A 25,868-nucleotide genomic window follows, 5' to 3' on the forward strand; every position below is an offset into this window, starting at 1 on the left:
CTCCGCGCGCCAGCTCCGCAGAACCCTTCGCGGGCGGTAGGCGCGGGTGGCTCGTGACCCCGGGGTTTCTCCTCTGCACGCGTAGGTACCCTGGGGAGTCGCTGGTGCCCGCTGCCGCCCACAGTCCGGATCTCGAACCCAGATCCCCAGGCTGCTTGGCTACTCTACGGGTGGGTAGCGCGGGGACGCTGAGGGGAGGGACTGCGCCCAAGAGCGCCTCATCGCGGCCTCTCTGCGCGGTGACTCGGCCCGGATTGACTCCTGCTCCTTTGACCACCAATTCCCAGCCCCGGGCGCCTAGGCCAACTCTTCCCAGTGCCCAGACAATAACCGATTGCTTCTTGGCCCTTCGCAGTCGTTAGCGCCCTTTTTCCTGCCCCGCTGACCAACTGAGGCCACTTCCTACACTCACCACCACCAACCTCGGGCCATTGCCGGCCACACTTGAATTCCTTGGGTCGTTACTGCCACTTCCCAGGCTGCCAGAGCCTTCTCTGGTCCCATCCCAAAGTATGCCTTACCAAAGGGCCATTAAAGGCCTCTTCTGGACCTTTCAGAGACGAGAGGGTGGTCCTTGGCAGTGTAAGGCCCACTCCTCTGGGAACAAGGGTTAAGGGATTTCAGGCTGCTGTCCCTGGTTCCAAGAGCTTAGATGCTTCTCCACAGGCCTTCAGATATGCTTCATATAATATTAGTATGAGTGTGATCCTATGGGAGGCCTACCCCAAGATGCTGAGTTGAGAAAAGAGATATTTTATAGGCCATCAAAAATTCAGTGGGGTTCTCTCTAGGGACCTCTCTCTACCAAAGGAGTTTTTTTTAAAAAAAAGACTTATTGTGCCCCCAAGGGGATGACAGGTGGCAAGCAAGCGTTTGAAACCATGGCCCTGGGGACTTGAATCATGAAGGAAGTCACAGTTTTGAAGGGACCAAAGGGTTGTCTTGTGGAAGGATTAGACCTTGTTTACTTTTCCTGGAGAATGTTGTGCAGACCAGTGTGTAGAGGTTACTGGGAGGCCAGTTTTAGCTTGGTGGAGGGATAAATTTAAGCCTATGAACTGCCTGTCTCTGGAGGCAGTAAACCAAAGACAGTTCACACAATTTTTGAAGAAGAATACAAGAGATAATAAGGTTTAGATTAAATGATGCCAGGACCCATTGTTCAGACTCTGAAATCCCCTGATAGTTGGGGTAATCTTTCCTCTTGTGGGAGTTTGAAAGCCACTTGTTAAATTCTACTATGTCTTTTGAAAACTTGCCCGGCTCCAGAATTCTACATGTTCAGGTTACTTTGGGGATGTCAAGGTGACAGTTCCTAATTTGAGTTCCATTATTAGTATAGTAACTGCCTTGTTTGTATAGCTATCCTTGACACTCAGAGCTTCTTCGTCCTACTTATTTAACTTTTTTTCTGTGAGACATCACTCTACAAGAAACTAAGGGATTTGAAGTCTTGCCATTGTATTTTTAAACCATTTTCAACTTTCTAGAAAGCTCTTTTGAAGAATACCATTTGCTTAACCATGCTGGGTCATATGTTCTCTTGTGGGTTTCAAAAATAAAATATCCCTTGTGCTTATTTTAGGGCTGAGGCACTGGTGTTTGAACAGGAAGCTTCAAAACTTTTAAAAGCAGTTCTAGGATGACTTTGAACTACACAAGCTAGAAATCGCCTCAGAACACTGCCTTCAGCATGTATCTCCCCTGTCGTGCTTTCCTGGCGAGCTTTTCGAAGAGGTCATTCTGCAGACAGCCAGAGAGCTGATGCTCACAGCACCAGATTAGTGGATCTGACTTTTCTGGTAGAATTCTCTTGCTTTATTATATTCTCTCCCAGGCATGGAGGTATTCATGGAACTGAAAGGCTTGTAAGGAGGGAAGTAGCACTTTCATGTTGAATGAAAACTAAGCAAGTGACAGTTGTGGCTGAAAACACTTCACCCACCCACGTCTGGATTCACTGGATCGAGGACAGAGGAGCAGTCACTGCTGGGGAGAAAGAAGCCATACAGAAAACCCAAATGAACAGAATGAGGGCGACTAGAAAGTAAATGGCTGCCTCCATCTCAGCAGAGACGAAGTCAGCCTCCTGGTGAGTAGTGAGACCCATTGTGGTTTGTTCCTGCTGGGCTGCTAGACAGATGTTTTTGGTTAACTGCAAATCCCCAGCCAAATTGTCTTGATTTTATTAAGGGGAGGGGGAATGTCATTTTCTTTAGAGCAGCTGAATCAAACATTGAGCCGTCTCTCAGCAAAGCTGATATGTTGTAACCTTGCAAGCTTCTTGCAGCGTTCAAACGAACCCAGCATTGCTGGTAGATTGTAGACAAGATACTCACGGCCTATCATGTATCTGGCTTTGATAGCAATGTGGGTGTTGGAGCCTTCGCTTTTGAAAGACAAGAGAAGGTTGCACTGCAGAATTACACCATGAGAAGAGGTTTGGCCAGTCTTCGGTTTGGCTTTTGAGAAGGGTATTACACAATGTCTGCCTGCAGCTCTCTTCCCTTCTCAAGCCCCTCGTAACTTGGTTCAGCAAACGTTAATGGAGGAGATGAAAGTGAGAGGCCTGGTTTAATTAAACTGAGCAGGGTCTGTGCCTATTAATACACGTGTGGAAGTCAAACAGATGGAGAAGTTCAAAAGGGTACGCAGGTCTGCTTGTGTGTGCATGGGAGAAGGGGTGCTTTACTCCCAGAACACAGGAAAGGGTAGAATGGGGCCGGCAGTGGGGTTTCTGAGTTGTTTGAAACATTTTTGAGACTTTGATCTGGATCTGCCCTGAAGTTAGTTGCACACCTGAACCTCAGGAAAGCAGACTGTACTAGAAACTGAGTTAGACATTGTGGCCAGGAAGATAAGATGGGAGCCAGAGAGGGCGGGAGGGGCCTGGGGAGAAGGGCCCAGGAGACAGTGGTCACGCTCCCGCTTCTTAGTCTCTAACCTGATAGGTGTGACCTCAGAGGGTTAGAAGTAAAACGCAGGTCCAGCCTTTGTGGAGTTTGCCTTGTGACCTTAGAGATGTTACTATAATTACATTGCAGAGCAGACTCTAGGACTTTAGGGAAGAACAGAGGGGATGGAAATTGAGAAGAGAGATCCTGTGGGGATCAGTAATTTGATGGGGGATCGGGTTTGAGTTATCCTCATAAGGTTTTGACAGGCAGAGGGGTCCGGTGCTTCCCTGTGAACTCCGAGATGCCTGTTTTTCCCGTTTTAGGCTCACTATCCTGTACTGATACAGACAATTTACTGTCTCCCTTTTATCACCGGGGCCCCAGCACACACCGCAGGCTGTCAGTACTCTTCGTTAAATGAACCCATAACTTCCTGGTAGAAGGGATATTTGAGGAGATCAGCATGCCCAGCAGTTGTGAGGCATGCCTCTAGACATCCCTAACCTATTTCAGATCAGGACCTTAAAAGACAGTTTACCAAACCAGGCAGTTATATAGTTAAAATTCAGCGTCTCAAATAAGAGGCATCGTTGTGGAAGCTCCATCTGTCCTTAGCTACCTGTCTGTCTTTCACACAGATGGTTTGATGGCTGGAGGGAGGCATATTTTTAGTTAGACTCAACTGCCCTTATTAAGTGGTTTCTATCTGTATCCACTGGGTTCTGTCTCCTCTGGGGCCACTGGAAGGCTTTGCACACACGGAGTAATGAGCTCTTCCCTGGCTGGGAGCTAGGAAGCCATGCCTCCAGACGCCGTGATCGCCGCATGAAAGTAAACATGGTCTGTTCTGTTCTCTTGCCAGGTGGAATTATTTTTTCCTTTACGATGGCACGAAGGTAAAGGAGGAAGGAGACCCGACGAGAGCCGGCATTTGTTATTTCTATCCTGCTCAGGTGAGCGCTCTGCGTGCTGTTCCACGGGGACCTGCAGGACAGAATTTACGCCTCAGTGGGGTGACTTTTCAAAAGTCTGGGGTTTACATCGGGACAGGGTTCTTTGGATAATCCAGGCAAATGACATTTCTGCTCTCTCATGCTTAGTTGTACTGTTTCGTGGTGTTCTGGTCTGAGAATTCCCAGGCAGCTCGGCACATCTGTCTTCTCCAGCTCTGTTACCGTCAGGATTTTCTCTCTGCCCCATTGCTTCCAATATTTGATCGGCTCATTTGAAAAAACAAACAGATTTTATTCAAACATATATTCAAACAGAGGAAGACAGTGAACCCTCGTATGCCTGTCATGAGCTTTAATAGTTATCAGCACTTTGCCAATTTTATATGACCTAACCTATCTCCCCTCCTTTTTCTTTCTTTCTTTTTTTCTGGAGTATTTTAAAGCAAATCCTAGACATGATGTCATCTCACTAGTATCAAGTAACATCTCTAACTGAAAGGATTTTTTTTTTTTTTCAGAGAGAGAGAGAGAGGGATAGACAGGGACAGACAGACAGGAACGGAGAGAGATGAGAAGCATCAATCATTAGTTTTTCATTGCGCATTGCAATACCTTAGTTGTTCATTGATTGCTTTCTCATATGTGCCTTGACCGCAGGCCTTCAGCAGATCAAGTAACCCCTTGCTGGAGCCAGCAACCTTGGGTTCAAGCTGATGGGCTTTTAGCTCAAACCAGATGAGCCTGCGCTCAAGCTGGCGACCTCGGGTTCTTGAACCTGGGTCCTCTGCATCCCAGTCCAATGCTCTATCCACTGCGCCACCGCCTGGTCAGGCTCTAACTGAAAGGATTTTATTTTAACATCACACTTAACAAAAATTACAATGATTAGTAACTATAATTTCTTAATCTCATCAGATAGTGTCTATATTCAAGTTTTGTCTTATCTTAGATATTACTTAGACTTGCCTTCCTTTCTTCTTTCCTTCCTTCCCCCTTTCTGTCTGTCTCTTTTTCCTAATCAGAATCCAAGGAGGGTTCATGTATTCCATTTGGCTATTTTGTGTGTTAAGTCCCCTTTACTATAATGGTCCTCACCCAGCCATCCCTCCCACCCCCCATACTTTTGGGTTAGTGAAGAAACGGGTCATTTGTGCAGTAGAATGAGAGCACATCCCATGCTCTGGCTTTGGCTGATGACTTCCTCATGGTGGTGTCATTTAATGCAGTGTTTCCAACTGCCCGTGGGCAGACCGGTCTACCAGAAATTTCGTGCTGGTCCATGAAAGAGTTAAACACCCTGATGTCGTATGAAGATTATAGACCCAATGATCTTAGTCAAATTCACTTTTACTCAGAGTGATTTTTGTCTTAGTGGTCCCTGAAATAATTCTCCTATTTTCACCAGTCCCCAAGTATAAAAAGGTTGAAAACCACTAATTTAATGTCTTCTAGCCGTGCTTAGGTTCAAGGTCATTTCTTTCAGGCAAGAATTCTTTGTAGGCAGTATGTACATTTTCTGTTCCTCACATAACGCCTGGCTGCCCCACAGCCGAGTTAATGCAAAGATCGATTAGGAGGTCCGTAAATTCACTCATGTGATTACCCTCTGACTTGGATGACGGGAATTAGTCTAGGCTTCCCTGGTCACTCTGTAGGGGATTTGAATAGGGATGAAGGGCTCATGTTTCTACCCATGCATGCAGGTTAAATTGTATTAGAGGATGTAATCCTGGGAACATGCGTAGTTCTGTGGACTCATCTTATTATGTGCTCACTGTGGCTGTTCTGTGACAGTTTGGTCATCCCAGGCAGGAGTCCACAAACTGTCTAAAACCAGCTGGAGGTTTTTTAACCTCCATCACATATTCTTTTTTGTTGTTGCTTTGATAACCCTTAAAAAACCATTCTTAGTTCATGGGCCATATAAAATCAGGTAGCCGAGTAGATCTGGCCTACAGGCTGTGTAGTATGCCAGCCACTCCCCTAAGGAATGACACATGAGTTCAGCACTGTCAGCCTCCTGTCTGGAATGTGTTCCTTTCCCGTAGACCCTGCTTGAGCAGCAGGAGCTGCTCTGTGGACAGATTGCTGGGGTGGTCCACTGTGTTTCTGACATCTCTGGCGCTCCGCCCACTCTCATTCGTCTGCGGAAACTGAAGTTCGCCATAAAGGTTGATGAAGAATACCTCTGGGTGAGTTTAACAGGCAGACCAGTGCCTCTACCATGAGCCATTTGTCTTGGTGATAAGTATCATGATGAGAAAGTGTAGAAAGTAATGCTTTCTATAGCTCTCGGGCCTAGATTCTCTCTCCTGCCCCCTTTCATGTGCTCTGAACAGGATGGTCCTCAGTTCCGGTCACTCTCCTGTGCCCATTGTAACTGGGTGCTCTCCAAAACATGTCTGACAGATCCTGCGTTGTACGTGGCTAGTGTCTTCTCTCCTTTGAGAGACTGAAGCCAACCTTCAGAAATTCTCTTTATTCTTTGATGCAAACTGAGTTTTTAATCCTCATCTTTTCTTCTTTATACTTCCACACGTACTGGGTAAGTGACCCAGAAACTCAGAGACTTTCGTGCGTGGATGTCTGGTTTTTAAAGAACCATTAAAAAGAGAAAAGAAAAACCAATTCTTTACAGCTAGTAGTACCACGTACTCTGAAGCGCTATTTTCCCATGCCTACACATTTTAAACTATTCCTGAACTGAAGGGATATTTAAATGTAAGAAAGTATATTCAGCTTGGTAGGTGTTATTTCCAAAGTATTGTTATGAATTTTTTCTAACATAGCAATCAGTGGAAAGAATTTTAGGGTGAATGCTCATACAGCGGACTCTTGAACAGCATGGGCTTAAACTGTGTGGGCCCCTTAGGGGTGGATTTTTTATAGTAAGTACCATAAATATGATATATTTTATCTTCCTTATGAATTTCCTAATAACATTTTGTTATCTTTAGCTTATTTTATTGCAAGAACACCATATATAATACAACATACAAAATATGTGCTAATTGACTGTTTATGTTATGGATAAGGCTTCTAGAAGGTCAAGAGTGAGATATTTGTATTTAAGTTTTGGGGAGTCAAAAATGTTATATGCAGATTTTCAACTGTGTGGGGGATCAGTGTTTTACATGAGTCAACTGTACTGTCTAGATTCTATAAAGAACTCTATTTTATATTTGCTTTATTACATATCTATTCATCCCTTTATCTTCTTATTTTAATGCTTTTCAAAGTTGTACGCATTAGTATACTCCCATCTCTCGCCCCCCCCAACATTCATCATTTGTTAAGTTAACTAGAGTTCAGTATTTGTCGTTCTTTTTTTTTTTCTTTTTGAGGTAAAATTTATAAATGATGAAATTACACAGACCCCAAGTGTGCCATATGATGTATTTGGACAAATGATGCACCTGGCAACAGGAATCCACCGTAGATTAGTTTTGCCTGGTCTCGAGCATCACACGAGAGAGAGAAGACATGTAGCATTCCTGCCTGCAGGCTGTCGTGCTGCCACACGTTTGTGGATGCATCCATGTCGCACGCACAGACAGTGTATCCCTTTTCGTTATGGAACCACATTCCGTTATCTGAATATGTCACAGTCTGCTTACTCATTCTCCTTCTTATGGGCACAGGAACTGTGTCCAGTTTGGGGAAGTTAAGAATAAAGCTCCTAGGATCATTCCTATACGAGTCCTTTTTGTGGATATAACTTTTCATTTCTCGTGGGTAAATATCTAGGTGTGCAATTGCTGGGTCATGGGGTACATGCATGTTGATTTTATAAGAAACCACCAGTCCTTTCCCCAAAGTCAGTGTACCATTTTACATCCCACCAACAATGTATGAATATTCCAGGTCCTCCACGTCCTCATCGACACTGATGTTGTCAGTCTACTTAATTTTAGCCATTCTGCGGGATGTGTAGTGGTAGCTTGTAGTGGTTTTAATTTGCATTTCCCCAATGACTAATGATAATTAAGGCTTTTTCATGTGCTTATGGACATTTGTGTATCCTCCTTTGAGAAGTGTCTGTCCAAAGCTTTTATCCATTTTTCAAATTGTTTTCTTTTTTTATTGAATTGTAGGAGTTTTTAATATTTATCCTAGATTTCAGTTCTTTGTCAGCTATGTATTTTAAGAAAATTTTCTCCCAATTTATAGTGCTCTAATTTTCTTAATGATGTCTTTTGATGAGCAGACATTTTTTAATTTTAAGGCAGTCTAACTGATTGATCTTATGGTTATTTCTGTATCCTGTCTAAAATTGTTGCCTACCTCATTGGAGAAGATGCTCCCAATATTTTTTAAGTGTTATAGTGCTAGCTTTTAACTTGAAGTCTGTCATCCGTCTTGGGTGTGATACTCAGTAGAGGTCAGGGGCCCTTTCTTCCATGCAGACATTAGTAGTCCCAGCACCACTGCTGCACAGCTTTACTTTCCCATTGGATGCCTGCCTGTTTGCTTCCTTTGTCGAAAATCAGGTGACCACTAAAGTGTGGGGCTATTTCTGGGCTGTCTGTTCCTTTCCATTGATCTGTGTGAAGCTCTTATAGGAGTACTACACTGTCTTGAAGTCAGGTAGTGTAAATCCTCAACCTTTTTTTTCCCTCAGGGTAGCTTTGGACATGTTAGGTCCTCTGTATTTCTGTTGTAGAATCAGTTTGTCAGTTTCTGAAGAAGAGCTGGTGGGATCATGACTGGGATCGCATTCTAGTCACAGATCAGCTGGGGAAGACGTCAGCCTCCGCTGTGCCCGTGGGGTCAACTCCTGGGTAGCATCAGGGAGGGAAGCGGAGATCCTCGCCCCCGTGGAGCTTACGTTCAGAAGGAACTTCTGGTTTATTTTCTGTCAGGGTTTGTTTAAGTTTCTCATGATTCCCTTAGGAAAGATTCCTAGAGGGAGAGTTACTGAGTCATTGTATGAACTTTTTCCAGGCTTTTAGACATATGGTCAGATTACTTTCTCACTGAGCAAGTGTTTATCTTCTGTGGAACTAAACACTACTAGACTTAGCGCTTTGGAGGTTTACAACTGTGCGATGATTCAGTCCATTTCTGTTCTCGAAGCACTTCGTTCAGCTAGGGAGATGAGAGCTGTTCAAGGAACAGTTGGAGCCCAGCGTTTGCAGTGAAACCCAAATTAAACATTCAATGTCCAAATAATAGTCCTCACACTACAAGGGACCCGAAAAATGGTCAGCATTGGCTAGGGTGATCAGAACAGCATCACAGGAGCACTAGAATCTATGATGGGCCCTGAGGGGATGGGAGAGCCCTGGGCAAATGAACAGGAAGGAAGAGGGCATTTCAGGTTGGGCCACATGAGTACATTGTTCTCTGTGGAGACCAGCTTGGCCAGAACGGGGTGTGGGGCCGGGCTGTCGGAGATCAGTTTCAATGGGCTATGAAGTCTGGCTGCAGCGAGCCCAGGATGCGGGATCCAGGGTTTGGACTCAGAATTCGAGGAAATGCCTATGTTCTGGCTTCCCTCCTTACAGGTGCTGGGCTGTGCAGTGGAGCTCCCTGATAGCAGCTGCCAGCAGTTTCTCCATCAGCTGATTGGATTCTTTCATTTTTACAATGGACCTGTTTCTCTGGCTTACAAGGTACAAGGAGAGCATTGAGTCCTAAGGTGGGGCCTCCCGAGCAAAACCGCCATTGCCCAAACACAGCACTTCCTCTACGTAAACAGTGACAAGGTCAAGGACTCCCAGAGCCCCTCGGACGCCTCTGTTCCCCAGCAGCATAGGTCACATTCATTCCAGTGTTTATCTCTGTCTCCTCCTGGGAAAGGTGGGAAGAGCGGGGTCTCGCTGCCAGCCTCCCCGGCAGGCGCCCTGAGTCTGTGCTGGGCAGGCTAGCAGGGTAGGCGGCCAGGGGCTCGTGTGTCTATAGGAAGTCTAAAACAGGCCCTCCCTTCCAGTCACTTTCCTGTGTGAGGAATCATTTTTGTGGCAGCTGGAATCCTTGCCGAAGAGGGTCTCTCAGAATCTCAGGCCCTGCCCTCGGCTGTTTGCGTTTCAGAACCGTCCTCAGGAAGACCTGAGCGCTGCGTGGGACACCTTCATTGAGCAGATCCTGAAGAACAGCAGTGGTCTGCATAGGATATTCACCTCCCTCTGGAACTTGGACCGAACTAAAGTAACGTTCTCATCCCCCTTTCTTGTTTCATGGCTAGGACTGGAGCTCCAGGACATGTTTTTCTTCCCCCTTTAAACGAGCTATATATTGAGAGAGCAACTGGAATGGCCACTTCTTAGGCCGGGTGGTGGAGACCGGCTCTCACGTTCCCTGTGTGAGCCTGGACTAGTCAGGGCACCTTGCAGAACCTCACTCTTCCCCATAAAATGGTGTCCTAATCCCTGCCCCCCCCCAAACTGTTTTGGTGATGAAATGAGACAAAACCTAAATGACACAAAGAAAATTCTCAGTAAGAGTATCATTGCCATTTTGCTAATGCCTTGGAAATGAACTCTAATCTGAAAGTCCCCTTCTCATTTGGTATTATTATATGATTTACTTATTTCAACATTAAAAATGCCCCAGTGCTATAATTAAAACAAGGTCACCGGGCCCTGGCCGGTTGGCTCAGCGGTAGAGCGTCGGCCTAGCGTGCGGAGGACCCGGGTTCGATTCCCGGCCAGGGCACATAGGAGAAGCGCCCATTTGCTTCTCCACCCCTCCGCCGCACCTTCCTCTCTGTCTCTTCTCTTCCCCTCCCGCAGCCAAGGCTCCATTGGAGCAAAGATGGCCCGGGCGCTGGGGATGGCTCTGTGGCCTCTGCCCCAGGCGCTAGAGTGGCTCTGGTCGCAACATGGCGACACCCAGGAGGGTCACAACATGGCGACGCCCAGGATGGGCAGAGCATCGCCCCCTGGTGGACAGAGCGTCGCCCCTAGTGGGCGTGCCGGGTGGATCCCGGTCGGGCGCATGCGGGAGTCTGTCTGACTGTCTCTCCCTGTTTCCAGCTTCAGAAAAATGCAAAAAAAAAACAAAAAAAAAACAAGGTCACCGTATCTGGGAGGGAGAGTTGGGAGTGTTCCGTCTCTGTGAGCCGTTCCATTCGCCCTTGGCACTCAGTGGAACTAGGCTGCTTGTGTGGCTGACCACCAGCTCTGCCTGTTGCTCTGTGGCCTTGATCTTGGTGAACATCAATCACATCCTCATTGTCCAGTATTTTCAGGGACTTTAGGCAACTGACTCCTTACAAGGATTGTGGGACTGAGGTGCACTCAGGAGTGAAAGACTGGGACGTTTTCACTTACGGTTGTGGAGCAGAGTTACAGGACCTGGTCAGACATCAAGTTAGCTGTGTTGCAGGAGGCGTGAGCTTCAGAGGGAGGGTAGGGGTGGGGGCATTGGTGGGACTCACCTGGCACGTGACTTACATTTGAGACCTACAGGCCTCCTCTCCTGCTGGACTCTGGTCTCAGCACTGACAGTCAGGGTCTCCTGGTCAGTCTGTCCCTTGTGAAGAGCCATGTACCCTGTTCACAGCAGCTTCCAGCTGCCGGAGAGGACTCCGTGTCTCAAGAATTTGCCATTTTGTGGTATCAGGAGTTCTGGGTATAGAGAGGACATGGGTTTGACCATGTGACACGGTCTCCTTTCCCAAAGCCTTGGCTTCTGACTTGTCCACCTGCTCTACAACCAACCCCCTTCCCTTTCCTTCCTTGTGATCGTGTGTTCATTTGAGGGTGGTCCCTGCCCTGCATAGGTGGAGCCCCTGCTACTGCTGAAGGCGGCCCTCATCCTGCAGACCTGCCAGCGCTCCGCGCACGTCCTAGCTGGATGCATCCTCTATAAAGGCCTGTGAGTAACGCTGGCCCCTCTCCTCCACCCCTTCCCCTGCCGCAGACCTGACCGGCCAGAGCATGGCCACCTCCAGATCACAGGCACAAGCACTGTCTCAGGCCAGTTCCCAGTGGGCTGGTTTGGCAAATATCAGGCAGTTTAGATTTGATGTAGAGTACAATTCTGTCTTTGAGCAAAGCTGGATAACTGAAAACTGTTGTGTCCAGAATGGAGTTAGGAATAGAAAAGGCAGTTTTAAAGAGAGCCATATAATTCTCAGGCTGAGCATGCCTTTATAGAGTCAGTCTATGTCAGTTGTACTAATGCAAAGCCCCCAGGGTCTCCAGGATCGTAAAGGGGTGTGGAGGCCTGCCCTGGCCCTCCCCGGAGGCTCTGCTCAGCTCAGCTCTGCGAGGCAGCAGTAGTGCTTCTAGGGCCCCTTGCAGCCTCTTGGCTGGATCTGTGTCTTGGCTGGCCTTGGAGATCCCTCTACAGCTCTTCATGTACTTGGAGGACCTCTTCCTGAGTGCCTAAGGGGCATCCCACGCACCTTCCAGGACCACTGTCTCTGGAGGGTTTGCCCTCACAGCCTCTGGCAGGCGGGCCTGTGCCCCGTGCCCAGAGCTCCCTAATGTCCAGAGACTGGAGCCCCCTCCAGGCTCCTGGGGGACTCGGTTCTTACAAGCTGTGTTCCCAGTCCTGGCTTCTCTTTCTCCCAGACGTGTGACCTTGGCCAAGTTGCTTGATCTCTGTTTTCTCTTCTGGGAAATAGAGTTACTTTGTGGAGAGTGAAACTTGACAGACATGCAAGGACCAAGCACAGTGCTCGGTTCCTAGTGGCCCTCCACACATTGGACCCTCAACCCTTCCCCCTTTGTTTCATTCTGACAGTTCTGAATCAGTCAGCCTGTGGTGCCTCCAGGCTCACTGGTGATGTGGCCGTCAAAGGTGGTATTTTCCCCTTTTCTGGTTTTGGATTTTTTTTTTTTTTTTCATGACACTGATTTTTTTTTTTAATTTATTCATTTTTAGAGAGGAGAGAGAGACAGAGAGGGAGAGAGAGGAGAGAGAGACAGAGAGAGAGAAGGGGGGAGGAGCTGGAAGCATCAACTCCCATATGTGCCTTGACCAGGCAAGCCCAGGGTTTCGAACCGGCGACCTCAGCATTTCCAGGTCGATGCTTTATCCACTGCGCCACCACAGGTCAGGCTTGTTTTGGATTTTTTATTTTTAAGTCATGCACCTAATGCATGAGCACATTAAAAGACCCAGTACAATTTAGAAGTTGTCCCGTGTTCTCCCTCGCTCTTTGCCCATCCGGCGGTTGGTGTTTGGGGAGCGCCCTTTGCTCTTTCGGTGCTGGCACTCCCGTGCACACACGGTGTGGTGGTTTGTTCAGTTCTGCTCGCTGTGACTGGGTGCACGTGGCTCCGCAGCGGAACGTGGGGAGCGCAGGTGGCTTTCTCAGTCGTACTGTGCACCCCCGGTAGCCGCATGTCTGTCGGTGCACCAGCTATACCGTGATAACTTCTTTTCAGTGGAAGTTTAAATTGTTTACCTATTTCTTTTTTAATGATTGTACTTTTTTGTGTGTGATGAAAATAATGAAAATTCTGCATACTTCTTCATACCAGCCAGTCAGAGGGTTTAGACCTTTAAAATTTGTATAGAAATTGCCAGACTGCCCTCCATGAGGGCTTTGCTAGCTGACACTTTGACCAGCTGTGTCCCCAAGGTCCTGGCCACCGTGGGGTGTTAGGCATCTTCTCAGGTCAGAGTTCTGCAGGGCATTCATCTCACGCTGTCCTTTTCCCTGTGTCTGACTTCCCAGGATTGTCAGCTCCCAGCTCCCACCGTCACTCACGGCCAAGGTCCTGCTTCACCGAGCTGTGCTGCGGGCCCAGGTATGGTGAAGGCCACCCATCTGGCTGGGTGCTTCTGCACCCGGCGACCCTGGCCAGGCTGATCTCAGGGCCAGAGCGGTGGGGGGCGGCCCTCTTTCTTAATCTCGTCAGGACCCCGGTCTGTGGACATGATTTTGCACAAGAGTGAATTCACCAGCGAGGCTGAGAGAACGTTTCCGCACAGTAGACTCGGATAGCTGCCTCTTCCGTCCAAGTGGAACAGGGCAGTCTGACTTCCCTCAGGGGGGCTTAATGTCAGAGAGATGCTGGATTATTAGAGACGCTAAAGGATGACTTCGGAAATCAGAAACTTTTAAAATACTTCCATTGTGTATTTATTTGTTTTTATAATGAAAACAAACAAACAAACAAACCCATCCATACATGCTCACTGAGAATGAGATTGCCCACAGCTGCAACGCAGAGATAATCGCTGTGGCGCCTGGCGAACTTCCTCTGGTTCTTTTCCTCCTGGTGTGCTTGTTTGTTCTCAGTACAAGGAGTTAGAGCGGTGGTCTCCAACCTCCGGGCCACGGACCGGTACTGGTCCGCAGAGAAAGAATAAATAACTTCCATTATTTCCGTTTTATTTATATTTAAGTCTGAACGATGTTTTATTTTTTAAAAATGACCAGATTCACTCTGTTACATCCGTCTAAGACTCTCTTGACACTTGTCTCGGTCACATGATACATTTATCCGTCCCACCCTAAAGACTGGTCCGTGAAAATATTTTCTGACATTAAACTGGTCCGTGGCCCAAAAAAGGTTGGGGACCACTGAGTTAGAGGGTTAGATGTGTCCTAAGGCTGGCCCTTTGCGCTGAATTAGCAGCATTTACAACGGTGGGGTGCGCTCGTCAGTCCCCTCCCCCACTGCCGGGGGAGGTGTCACTACAATGACCTTCCTGGTGAGTAGTTTGATGAGTGGGTTAAGGATGCCCTTTTTTTATTCCTGATAATTTAGCTTCTCAGATTCTGTCCTAAGGAAATCACCTACCTGCTGATAAAGACTTTTACTTGCGCCCTGGCCGGTTGGCTCAGCGGTAGAGCGTCAGCCTAGCGTGCGGAGGACCCGGGTTCGATTCCCGGCCAGGGCACACAGGAGAAGCGCCCATTTGCTTCTCCAACCCTCCGCTGCGCTTTCCTCTCTGTCTCTCTCTTCCCCTCCCGCAGCCAAGGCTCCATTGGAGCAAAGATGGCCCGGGCGCTGGGGATGGCTCTGTGGCCTCTGCCTCAGGTGCTAGAGTGGCTCAGGTCGCAATATGGCGACGCCCAGGATGGGCAAAGCATCGCCCCCTGGTGGGCAGAGCGTCGCCCCATGGTGGGCGTGCCGGGTGGATCCCGGTCGGGCGCATGCGGGAGTCTGTCTGACTGTCTCTCCCTGTTTCCAGCTTCAGAAAAATGAAAAAACAAACAAACAATCAAACAAAAAAGACTTTTACTTGCAACTTTATCACGGCAGGGTTTATGAAAGTAGACAGCAGACTTAACTGAAATGTCTGAGCCAGGAGCTGGCAGAGCGGCCTGCAGAGAGTCTCAGTGGCCTGCTCTGAGCGGAAGAGCTGCGACAGAGCACAGAGCCCACCAGGCCGGATGTTTCCTGTTGGCTCTTTACAGAAAGAGTGCCTTCTGCTGGTCCAGAGTAGGAAATCATTTATTCGTTCATTCGCCTACACCTCTTTAAACTTCATAAAGAAACTGCATTGTTTCATAGAGGTGAAGGTCTTCTTGGCCAGAAGAGCAGTCTGGGTTTTGTCCTGGTGGGTCCTTTTGGAACCTTCAGGCTAGGAAGGCTGGAGAGCTGTTCTGAGAAAATTCTAGGGTTTCTCACCTTGATCGTGAGTCAGTGTAAACGAGCGATCTGGTATAGCCTTTCGTTAGGTCTAATCCTTTATCCTGAGGGTCACAGGTTCTTGTGATGGAATCTGCGTGAGTTCTATGCCAGGGCTCGGGCTGATGGGGCTCTGTTCAGAAGATGAGTTCTCTGAGAGTGTAAAAGAACACGATTCCTCCCTATGTCCCAGAGGGGAGAAACGGAGAGCCCAGCACTAGAGCCCTATGGGAGTTACCTGGAGCGCTGCCCTGCAGCCCGTGGTGGCCCAGGTCCCCGCCTGCCCCGAGCCATGGCGGTGAGCAGGCAGCTCGGGGAGCCTCTCTTCCATCTGCTTCCCTCTTGGCATGTGGAGGGGACAAGTGTTCTGGGGCAAACTTATTTTATGAGCAGATGGCCCAGCGCAGTCCTGATGGTTAGGGCAGGAGGAGAACGTGGTTCCCAGTGCCAACTTCTGTGTGTGTTTGTTTTCAGAGAATACCTACAGGAGGGGACGCCCTGCAGGAGCGTGGTAAGTGGTGGGTGCATGGTTGCATCTCGAGAATCCTTTGTGCTGCCTGTCCCTGTACCAGTCCTGTGAGCGGGGTCCCATGCGGCTACTTCATCTGCCCGGAAAATTGGGGACAGAATAGAGCTTCAAGTAGAGTTAGCCATCATACTCCTGATTGTAAACAAAGCTCACGATGTTAAGTACACCTTTTTAAAAAAGATTAAATTGACTGGCACATCCCTTTGTCAGTTGGAACTGCTTTTTCCAGTTTATGTCTTTTTTTTTAAGAGCCACTAAATTTTCTTGCACCGAATGTCACCCTTCTCCACAGCTGGAAGTAATGGTGCCCACATGGGCTCTTCCTTGCTGGTCACAGAAACTGTGGCTGCAGCTGGTGTCTCTGTCTGGGCTGAGGGCATCACAGCTGCATGCGAATGCACGCATCTCCCCTGGGACAGCCACTGCCTGCTCTCTTCCCTGCCCGGCGGAGGGCCCTGTCCATGTTGCTTTGTGATTGTAGGAGCGCTCCTCCCCCCGAATGTCCACATCATGCCTGTTTTTGTGACAGAAGAGGAAGCTGTCGGTCTTCATGAGTTCTCAGGGGAGCATGTGACTAGGTGAGGGAACGTGGGTTCATTTTAAACCATACGTTAGGGACTCCCTCATGTAGGGTTATCCACACCAGCCCCTAGTACCTCCCGCCCTCCCTCACCTCCCCCACCTCCTCCTCTGTGCTCAGCCCTGGGAGGGGCTTGTGGAACTTCAGTGTAGAGATGAGAGGCAGCTGGTATAGTGACAAGAGGGTGGGTTTCACAACCCAGATCTGTTGTTTATCAGCTGAATGACCTTGGGCAAGAGCCTTAATTTTTCATCTATAAAATGGACACAGTAATACCTACTTCATGGGCTCTGGTGGAAGCGGGACATGGTGTACGCATGTAGTGCCCAGTCTAGGGCTGACTCACAGTGGACCTGCACGCATGGGTGACTACCCAGGCCCTGCCGTTCTCGGTAGGTGAGCCTGGCATCACCGCATGAAGCCCGGAGAGCCACACATCGCTGTATTGTTACACCTGTGCATTGGCCTCCTAGGCTCTGTGGCCTCAGGCACCCGCTTATCACCGACCACGGTGCCTTAGTCTCCCTGGGGGCAGGCACTTGCCTGACCTCAGTCACTGTGGCCCTCACATCTCCCTCGTCCACCAGCTCTCCTGGGTCTCCAGCCAGTCTCCAGGAGCAGTCTGCGTGGCACCCTCTGCAGGGCTGGAGCCCATCTTCCCTGAAAGAAGATGCCAATAGGCATGAGAAAACCAGCCCTGAGTCCAGGTCCCCTAACGCAGCCTGGCCAAATGGCAGTGGGGAGAACGGACACATCTCGGATGGTGAACCGGAGAGCGTGCAGCCTGCAGATCTGCCCGGCACTGCCAGGGGCCCGGGCCCAGGGGCCCACTGCTCCCCAGAGAAGCAGCGCGGCTTGCCCAGCAGGAGTGAGGAACTGGACTTGTCTGAAATCCACATTCCAGACGCTCAGGGAAAGGGAGCATCCTCAGGTTATTGTGCCTTCTCGAATGAGTGCCCCCCAGAGGGCGGTGGTCCGCATCACAAGGAATCTGTCAGTGACTCTGACAACCTGGAACTCAAGCCACCCGAGGCCCTGCCAGTGGGCACAGCCACGGGAGGCCTCCCCTCTGTCTCCACTCCCGATGTGCTCACCCAGAATGGAGCCCTGGGGCAGCACGAAGACCTTCCTCGGGACGGCAGCCAAGCCCCCTTTCCCAGGGAAGACCTCCCCAGAAGGACGAGTGGGCCGTTGTCATCGCCTCCCCTAGCTTCCAGGCAGAGAGGAAGGGAGCCACCTGGGGGGGAACAGGGTACTGCGCAGTGCATGGATGGGGTTCCGGAGAGCCGCTCAGCCCCCGGCCCAGGGTGCCACTCGGGCCCTGCAGACTCTTTGGATGACGGCCCCTCGACAGACTGCTCTGACTGCAGGGTGAGCCCTGCATCCCCCGGAGAACTCGTGCGCATGAACCTCTACACTCACAGCGTCAAAGGGCTGGTGCTGTCCCTGCTAGCCGAGGAGCCGCTGCTGGGAGACAGTGCAGCCATCGAGGAGGTGGTGAGTGCTCAGACCGCCCAGCCCCTCGGAGCCCGCGCCTGCCTCCCGGGAACGAGGACAGGCAGGGTCGGTGCTGCCCTGACAGCACTGTGCTGTTGCGGAGCACTGTGTGACCTTGTGTGACAGTCCTTGTCTGTACTGTGGGGGGTGGCCTCCCTGGGTTTTCGGGGAGCAGGAGCAAGCCCGGCATAGGGCTTGTTTTGCACTTTCCTACTTCCAGTTTCTTGGACAGGGGAAGACCAAGTTAGGGTCTTGGTTCTAGCCATGTGACAGGCACACAGGCCTTTGTCATTGTCGTCCCCCCAACCCCGCCCCAGTCTGTGTTGGGAGTTCCCAGAAGCCCCTGTGTCCCTGATAGCCCCCTCATTGTACCCAGGTGACCTGAGGCTCCTTCCTGGCAGGCTAGGACATCTGAAATCCTAACTGGCTCCAGAAGGCTCCTCTTAACTAACTCACTCAGCCCCTTCCCCACTTCCTGCGGTACCTTCTCCAGGCCTACCCTGGAGATGCAGTTGCTATAGTAACAGTCTTGCTGTGGTTGGCAGGGAAGTGGTAGCAATAAGAACAGGAGGTTGAAATTGCTGCAGGGCAAATGGTGTCCTGGGGTTTGCCTTGTTTTTGTTCTTAAATCTATATTATTCTAGGCCAGTCTCATTAGCATGCAGGGCCTGTGACCCTCCACAAATGAGCAAGTCACCTTGGAGCTTACAGGAGGAGGGATGACAGCTTCCTTCGCTCAGAGCCCCAGGCTGCTCCTCTCCAGACCTGCCCTGCTTATCTCTCCCCTTTCCGAGGACAGGAGGACCCGTGTCATGTGTCACTGAGTAGAGCTTCTTTGCTCCATACCCTCCTTCCCCAGTGCTGAGTGACTTCACCTCCTTTGCATTAACAACAGGGACAGGATTGCGGCTTCATACCTCTCCCCTCCCAGCCCAGACCGTGGTTTTCAGAGCCTGTTCTGCTTGGTCTCCAGATGGAGATGGGTTATTTTGAAGGTCTAGTGTTTGGATGCAGTCAAGTAGATACGATTTCTCTCTTACCTTCCCCCCAAAAGAAAAAGGCTGCACTTGAAGGAAGTGAACTGAGATACATTCTGTGCAGTCGATGTATGCGACTGCTCCCGCGTGTTCTCACAGGGCTTTAGGACAGCTCTGGGCAGCCGCCGCGACCCCCGCTCACCAGCAGCACAGCTAGGCCTCTCTGAGACAAAGACCTAATGCAGGGCCGGGTCCAGAGTGCTTGCATGCTTCCTGTCCCCCAGCCCATGCTCTGTCCCCTACTAATCTGACCTTGGAATGACGGGAAGGAAGGTGAAGAAAAAAGTATCCTGCCTTCTGTGGCTCTTGAAGTGTGGACATGTCACCCGCTCTGTTGCAGCCCACCCATGTTGTTAGGACAGCTGCCCCATGGGCCTCCCTGTAAAGTAGGGTTCGGCATAGTAGGGTCCCTGTACAGTAAGCCTGGGGAAAGAGAATGCAGCTTAACGGACAAAGAAAAACTCGTCTTCTCTGAAGAGGAGAGAATGGAACTAACAACTTTGATCAGCTTGCTGGTCCGAGCGTGGTGCTGGATGACCGGAACGAAGGCTGTTTGATCATTCTGGAAGAGATCCTTTGTTGCCTTTTAGTCCCACACCTGATTTCCATCCATTGCTATCTAGAAATCAAGTCCCCTGCAGAACGGTAAACCGCAGCTCAGATGTGACAGTTAGCACACCCTCTAGAAGAGCTCTTTGGGGCCCTTTTGGCATCTTGTCTTTAAGTGGATCAGCTGCCACCTCTCTATGTTTGCCCCCGTTGGCAGCTGGGAGGCAGGGGCAGGGGACGAGGAGGAGCCCCCAGGAGAGGTCAGGTTGGGTCCGTGGGACCAGGCAGGCTGGACTCCCACTAGGGGGCAGCATAGAGCCACTGTAGTTTCCTGCTCAGAACCAAGGTGGTCTCACTGACCTTCAGATAGAGATCCCATCAGTTATGCATGGACATTGAGCTGTCTGTGTACAGTACAGGCTTGAGGTTAGTGCAAGAGTATTTAGCCGAGTGTATGTTATTTCAGTTTATCCCCTCAACAGCCCTGGGTATTCCCATTTTGCATGTGAAAAAGAAGAGAGGCACAGAAAATTCAGTAACTTGCCTGCCCCTGGTCATCTGACTAGGAAGAGGCTGAGCCAGGATGTCCTTCACCTGGGAGCCATCTGTTGCTGGGGACAGTGGCCTTCTTGTGGCAGAAGCAGCCCTGGGGGAGCCCCGGGAGCCCCCATTTCTAACCGAGTCCATCAGGACGTGACCAATGTCCTCAGTCCTGCCAAAGTGGACCGAAGAGCACACACAGCCATTCCAGTGTGGCGCTGCAGCAGGGTATTTAAGGATGAGAAAAGTAACTTGTGTTATATCAGGTTCCAATCATTATTTATGGTTTGGTCCCATTTTTATTTCATAAAGGAAGCATCACACAAAATGGTACAGCCCAGTGTTCTCTGCTGTACTTGCACAGGACTCTTCCCTGGGAGGTTTTTTTTTTGTTTTTTGTTTTCTTGTATTTTTCTGAAGTTGGAAACGGGGAGGCAGTCAGACAGACTCCCGCATGCACCGGACCGGGATCCACCCGGCATGCCTACCAGGGGGGGATGCTCCACCCATCTGGGGTGTCGCTCTGCTGCAACCAGAGCCATTCTAGCGTCTGAGGCAGAGGCCACAGAGCCATCCTCAGTGCCTGGGCCAACTTTGCTCCAATGGACCCTTGGCTGCAGGAGGGGAAGAAAGAGACAGAGAGGAAGGAGAAGGGGAGGGGTGGAGAAGCAGATGGGTGCTTCTCCTGTGTGCCCTGGCTGGGAATCGAACCCGGGATTCCTGCACGCCAGTCCGACGCTCTACCACTGAGCCAACCAACCAGGGCCCTGGGAGGGTTTTTAAAATACAGGTGCTTGGGCCTCACCCCTGAACAGCCTTCTCAACCAGTTCCTCCTCTGAACCATTTGGCCGACATACCTCAGTCCTTCCAAGCACGGTGCATGGCTAGGCCCGTCCAAGGTGCAGCAGAGGTGACTCCTTGTGGACCGTGGAGGACGGCTCAGCCCAGGCCCGGCTGAGAAGGCCCGGGGGGTGCGGGTGGGCCTGGCTAGCCGTGGGAAGGTCAGCTAGGAGAGATAGGGGCTAAAACAGTGCTAGTTCTGGAGGGTGAGATTATGAGCCATTTCTCTGCCCTTTTTCCTCCTTTTTAAGTTTATTTTTCTGTTCACCTCCATTCTTATATTTTTCTGCATGTAAAAAAGCATGACGACATAAGGGCAGAAGTTAATGCTTTTCTCAAAACAGGTGACACACTGGTCAGAGTCCTTTTTGCTAAATCAAGTAGCCATGCAGATAATCTCTGGATGATTACTTGCTAAGTGTGTGGGCTGCTGAGGTTAATTCTGATGTGAATCCTTTGCAGTACCATAGCAGCCTGGCGTCCCTGAACGGGCTGGAGGTCCACCTGAAGGAGACGCTGCCCAGAGACGAGGCCCCCTCCTCCGGCAGAATGTACAACTTCACGCACTACGACCGTGTTCAGAATGTGCTGACGGGTAAGGAGCCAGGCACCTCCGCGAGGGCAGGCAGAGGCGGGGCCCAGCACACATGGGCGTCAGGTTCTGTCCGGGGCTGTCTGATGTGCGTGTACTGTGGGCTAGGATGCTGCCTCCTCAGTCGGAGCCCAGCTCCCACTGTGATTAGAATTTGCTTGGCAAACACGTCTTTGCTCATTTGTCTCTTCTTTGGCTGTTTCCCCAATGTTTTGAGAGAAGCACACACATGTTCAAATATCTGTGATAAAGTTCTGCCTCAAAATTTTGATATTTCTGCACAAACCAGGTATTGCTTGGGTGCTTGGTGGCAGCTGTCGGGTCCAGCGCCCTGGGCAGGCCTTTGTCCCCCTCGGCACCCGCACTCATGGCCGTGAGCCACGCTTGGCCGTGTACTGAGAGCACTAAGTTGGAGGGGGTGTGGGGAAGGAGTCTGCTGCTCACAACTTCTGTGTCCTCTCCTGGAAGCGAACCTGCCACAGGCAGCCACAGCCCAGGATCGCCGCTTCCTCCAGGCTGTCGGCCTGATGCATTCTGACTTTGCCCAGCTGCCGTCGCTATACGAGGTGACCGTGAGGTGAGCTTTCCCGAGTCACCCTCACAGTCCTGCACCAGGAGCCACCTTCCCTGGGGCCCAGGTACAGCCTTACCCATCACTAAAGGAAGACCATCCCAGTTACTTAAGGCCCCTTGTCTTCGTCCCTGTGGCTGCCATTATCTAGTCTCATTCGTGCTTTTCTGTGGCGTGGGCATTCCGGGTCCCAGCCTGGGCGCAGACCCGTGTCCAACACTGCCGTACAGCAGTGAGGGCGCCCGTGGTCCTCACCGCCACGGAGCCTTCCTTCATTCCTGGGGCGGGGTCTCTGCCAACTGAATTCTCTCTGTTCTCCTTCATGCCTCTCGAAGCCCGTAGCACACACAGTAAGTCAGACAGTCAGAGGGCGGGCCTGCTATGTGCATAATATTCCATTTAGTCCTTGGAGCTGTTTGCACAAGTACATTTCCCCTCATTTGAGAGATGAGGAAACTGAAGCACCAATAAGAAATGACTTGCCCCAGGGTCACATTCTTGTTAAGTCGCAGAACCAGGATTTGAACCCTGGTCTCTCTGACTCTAAAGTACATGTTTTTTCCATACGTTTTCAGTTTCAGGGGCAGTGTGGTCGTGTGGGAGGGCTGTGGGCTCTAGACTCCCATAGATGCGCCTGGAGCCCGGCTGTCGTGCTGTCGTGGTGCTGAGGTCCTCATGCTTCCGGAGCACGGGCACGCCTGCCACCCAGTGCCGTCTCCAGCCCGTATCTCAGTATCCCTCCACAACCTGTCTTTGCTGGCTATAAAACAGAGCTGCCGGGTTGGCAACCTAGATATGGTTTGCATCTACAGTCACTGCCTCAGTCCTTGACTTCCACCCTCTTTTACTAGGCTTGGGGAAACAGCCCTGTGGGGGTAAAGTTCGAGACAGGATCCAGGAGCCAGCTGGCACTTGGCCCCGGAGTTAGTTCCTCACAAGGGGGTCCTCCTTCGGACCAAACCCGCATCCCTTCTCTACTTCTGTGTCCTCAGGTTTCCTATCCCTTTATTTCACACCCCATTCCGTCCCCTCGGGTAACTCCCCAGCATGTGAAGGATGGGGCCTCCTCCGCAGCCGCTGCCATGCTGCCAGAGAGGCTGACAGCATCGCTGCCTGAGCCCCAGCGCACGGCGGTCAGGGATGACCCCCCACTGCGCGAGGGGCGAGCAGGCTGTGCGGGAAGCACTCGGCCCAGCTGCCCTGTATCAACGCAACGCGCTCCCACAGATCTGTTTATTCAGTCAGTAAACTTAGGCCCTGTGGCTGTGGCCACTGTGGACAGTCCCAGCATCCAATGAGATGAACGGAAGGGAAGGTGGTTACTGGCACCGAACCTGGACTTTAGGTGAAAGAGTAGAACCCAGAGCATCTGGCGTGCTGAGCCACACTGGAGCCCCTTGTGAGGTCTCGGTGTGGCCTGGGACCCGCTCAGGCTGTGTTGGACTCTTAGCTTCTCCCTCCCTCCCACAGAAACGCCTCCACAGCTGTGTACGCCTGCTGCAGCCCCGTCCAGGAAACCTACTTCCAGCAGCTGGCGCCGGCTGTGCGCAGCTCCGGCTTCCCGAGCCCCCAGGACCTGGCCTTCAGCCTCCCGGGCAAAGCCCGGCAGAAGCTGCTGAAGCACGGGGTGAACTTGCTGTGACCTGGCCCAGCAGGAAGGTCGTCACCTGGAGAGGGCTGTCACAGCGAACACCAGCAGAGGGAGTGCTGCCTTCTTAAACAGAAGAAACTCCTGTTGTCTTGTCTTGGGAATGGCCCCTGCTTTAGGAAGTTGCGGTGTTTTGAGTGTTTGCTACTTCTGTTGCAGACTGGAGTGGGACGGGATCGTCCTCAGCTCCTCAGACCTGGAGTGCATGATAAAGGCCTCTGTTACGTTGGCAGCGCTGGGGACAGGACAGGCGCTTAGACTCCTTGTACCTCAGCGGTACAGGGCTGGCAGATCCTGTCACACTGGCATCCTGTCACCTGACACCTGCCGCTGTTCCAACCTAGCCATAATATGGACCACAGAAATCAGTGTGGCATTCTTTCTAGAACCTAGTTGTCCCTAGCCTGCTGTTTCCCAGCTCTGTCTCCAGGGGGCGATATGAGTGTGACCACACAGAGGGGACGGTTCCTGCGTCGGCCGCCTGCAACCCACACTTCTCAGATCACCGGCCCTCCTAGGAGGGCTGGGGCAGTCGGGATGAAGTGGGCAATGATGGGCCAGGCTGTGCATCCAGTTCCTCTTGAGTGTCCCCAAATGGGAGTTTCCAAAATGTTTTGGAGCAAAAGCGGCGGCTGTGTGTCAGGGAACCACACTCATTTGTGTGGTTCTGGGCAGGGTAGTTCCGTCAGCTCTTCCATTGTAGTCAGACATGTTATGATAATGTGGTGCAAGTCACAGGAGGAAAATATTTACCAAAGTCTTAACATTTACTGGAAGATTGCATTTGAAAAACTGTGATGTTGTTAATTCCATGTCGGTGAACAAAGAGCTAATGTTTGTGACAAGTTTCCAAGGGCTAAAATAAAAGCCAGAAACGCTATTGTAGTCTGAGTAAATAGTCACATTTCTAGTGACACAGTTAAGGTTAAGGGTTAAGGTATTTTATATATGTACATGTACATACTTATGTCCATATTTTGCACAGCCACATACCTCTCTTCCTTGCCTGGTCCAGTGTGGCCCGGTGAGGACAGGTGCACTTCAAAATGGTCTCTGTAAAGGCAACAGGTCCCAGCCAGCCACCCCAAGGAGCACCAGCTTTGGCATGGCAAGCCCACGTCCCCTCCCTCCCTCTCACCCCCCACCACGGCTGGGTTAAGAGGGTGATCTTCCCAGGTGGAGGAGGACTGGACCTCGGGCTAGGACAAACATGTATGTTTCTACTTCTCTGCTAGATTCTCCAAGAAAAAATTCATTACAAGCCTCTGTGCCAAACGGCAAGGCACCTTCGTGACTGACACGTACCGTGTTCCTTTTCTTCTGTGGGTATTTTCAAGCTGCCGAACTTTTCCTTTTGCTCCCTGGGCTCCAGAACCACGCCGCCCCCAGAGTCCAGCTCGGAACCACAAGCTGTTGTGTTGAAGCAGGGCCCAGGCTTGGAGCCGGAGCCCGTTTCCACCCACCCACCCACCCACCGTAGCTCGGCTAGCTGCCGCGTTCAAGGGCTCGCCTCAAGCCTGCTTCACGAGATCACTCTGCTGTCCCTGGGCCCTTTCCTATGTGTCAGGCCACTGGCAGGTCTTAATCTTATTTGTTTTGCATTCAGAAACTTCTCTCCCTATTTAATTTCCCAGGGCTGCCGTTGAGTTTAAAATGCTTTTAATACAAAATGCGTTTGTTTGCGAGAACCGGCGCTCCGGCAGCCACTGCTTCCCTTTGAGTCCCAACAATCAAATGAAGAGCACGTGGTCTGCACAGCACAATGAAGACGCATGACACGCACACTAAAATATGCCCAGAAATTCTTTGCTACAAATTAGGGACCTAATTCTGCTCCTTTGAGTGTGGGTTGTACTTAGCGACTTGTTTCTGATGTGGGGAAAATGGCATTGTGACTTTTGAGAGGTTATAAATCCCATTGCAGCCTCCATCTCTTGGTTCACCTGAATTTAGGGGAAGGTGACATTGAAGCAGCCCTGAGCAGCCCCTGGGGTGAGGTCCCCTATAGACAGCCATGTTAGTGTGACCCACTGTTGGGCAGATAAAATATATTCTGCTCACTTTGTTAAAGATGGTGCTGCCCACTTGGAAGCC

At 50.7% G+C, this 25,868-nt stretch overlaps 1 protein-coding gene across 4 annotated transcripts; it reads left to right on the forward strand.

Annotated features, from left to right (window-relative positions):
- Positions 1-14: 14 nt before the first annotated feature.
- HPS4 (HPS4 biogenesis of lysosomal organelles complex 3 subunit 2) lies at positions 15-24,386 on the forward strand. Of its 4 annotated transcripts, none has more exons than XM_066260262.1 (14): positions 15-170; positions 1,586-2,092; positions 3,760-3,850; positions 5,899-6,042; positions 9,358-9,465; positions 9,884-10,000; positions 11,577-11,671; positions 13,485-13,557; positions 15,865-15,901; positions 16,401-16,497; positions 17,087-17,996; positions 21,426-21,558; positions 22,024-22,132; positions 23,597-24,386. In XM_066260262.1, exons 2-14 carry the CDS (start codon positions 2,052-2,054, stop codon positions 23,766-23,768), a joined length of 2,127 nt encoding a protein of 708 aa, XP_066116359.1. In that variant the 5' UTR covers positions 15-170; positions 1,586-2,051; the 3' UTR covers positions 23,769-24,386. The 4 variants fall into 4 exon arrangements, with proteins under 4 accessions (XP_066116359.1, XP_066116360.1, XP_066116362.1 ...); XM_066260263.1 differs by having other exon boundaries at positions 1,838-2,092; XM_066260265.1 differs by having other exon boundaries at positions 21-81.
- Positions 24,387-25,868: the final 1,482 nt, after the last annotated feature.

This window comes from Saccopteryx bilineata, chromosome 2, assembly GCF_036850765.1.
Source record: "Saccopteryx bilineata isolate mSacBil1 chromosome 2, mSacBil1_pri_phased_curated, whole genome shotgun sequence".
In the NCBI taxonomy this organism is placed as follows: domain Eukaryota; kingdom Metazoa; phylum Chordata; class Mammalia; order Chiroptera; family Emballonuridae; genus Saccopteryx; species Saccopteryx bilineata.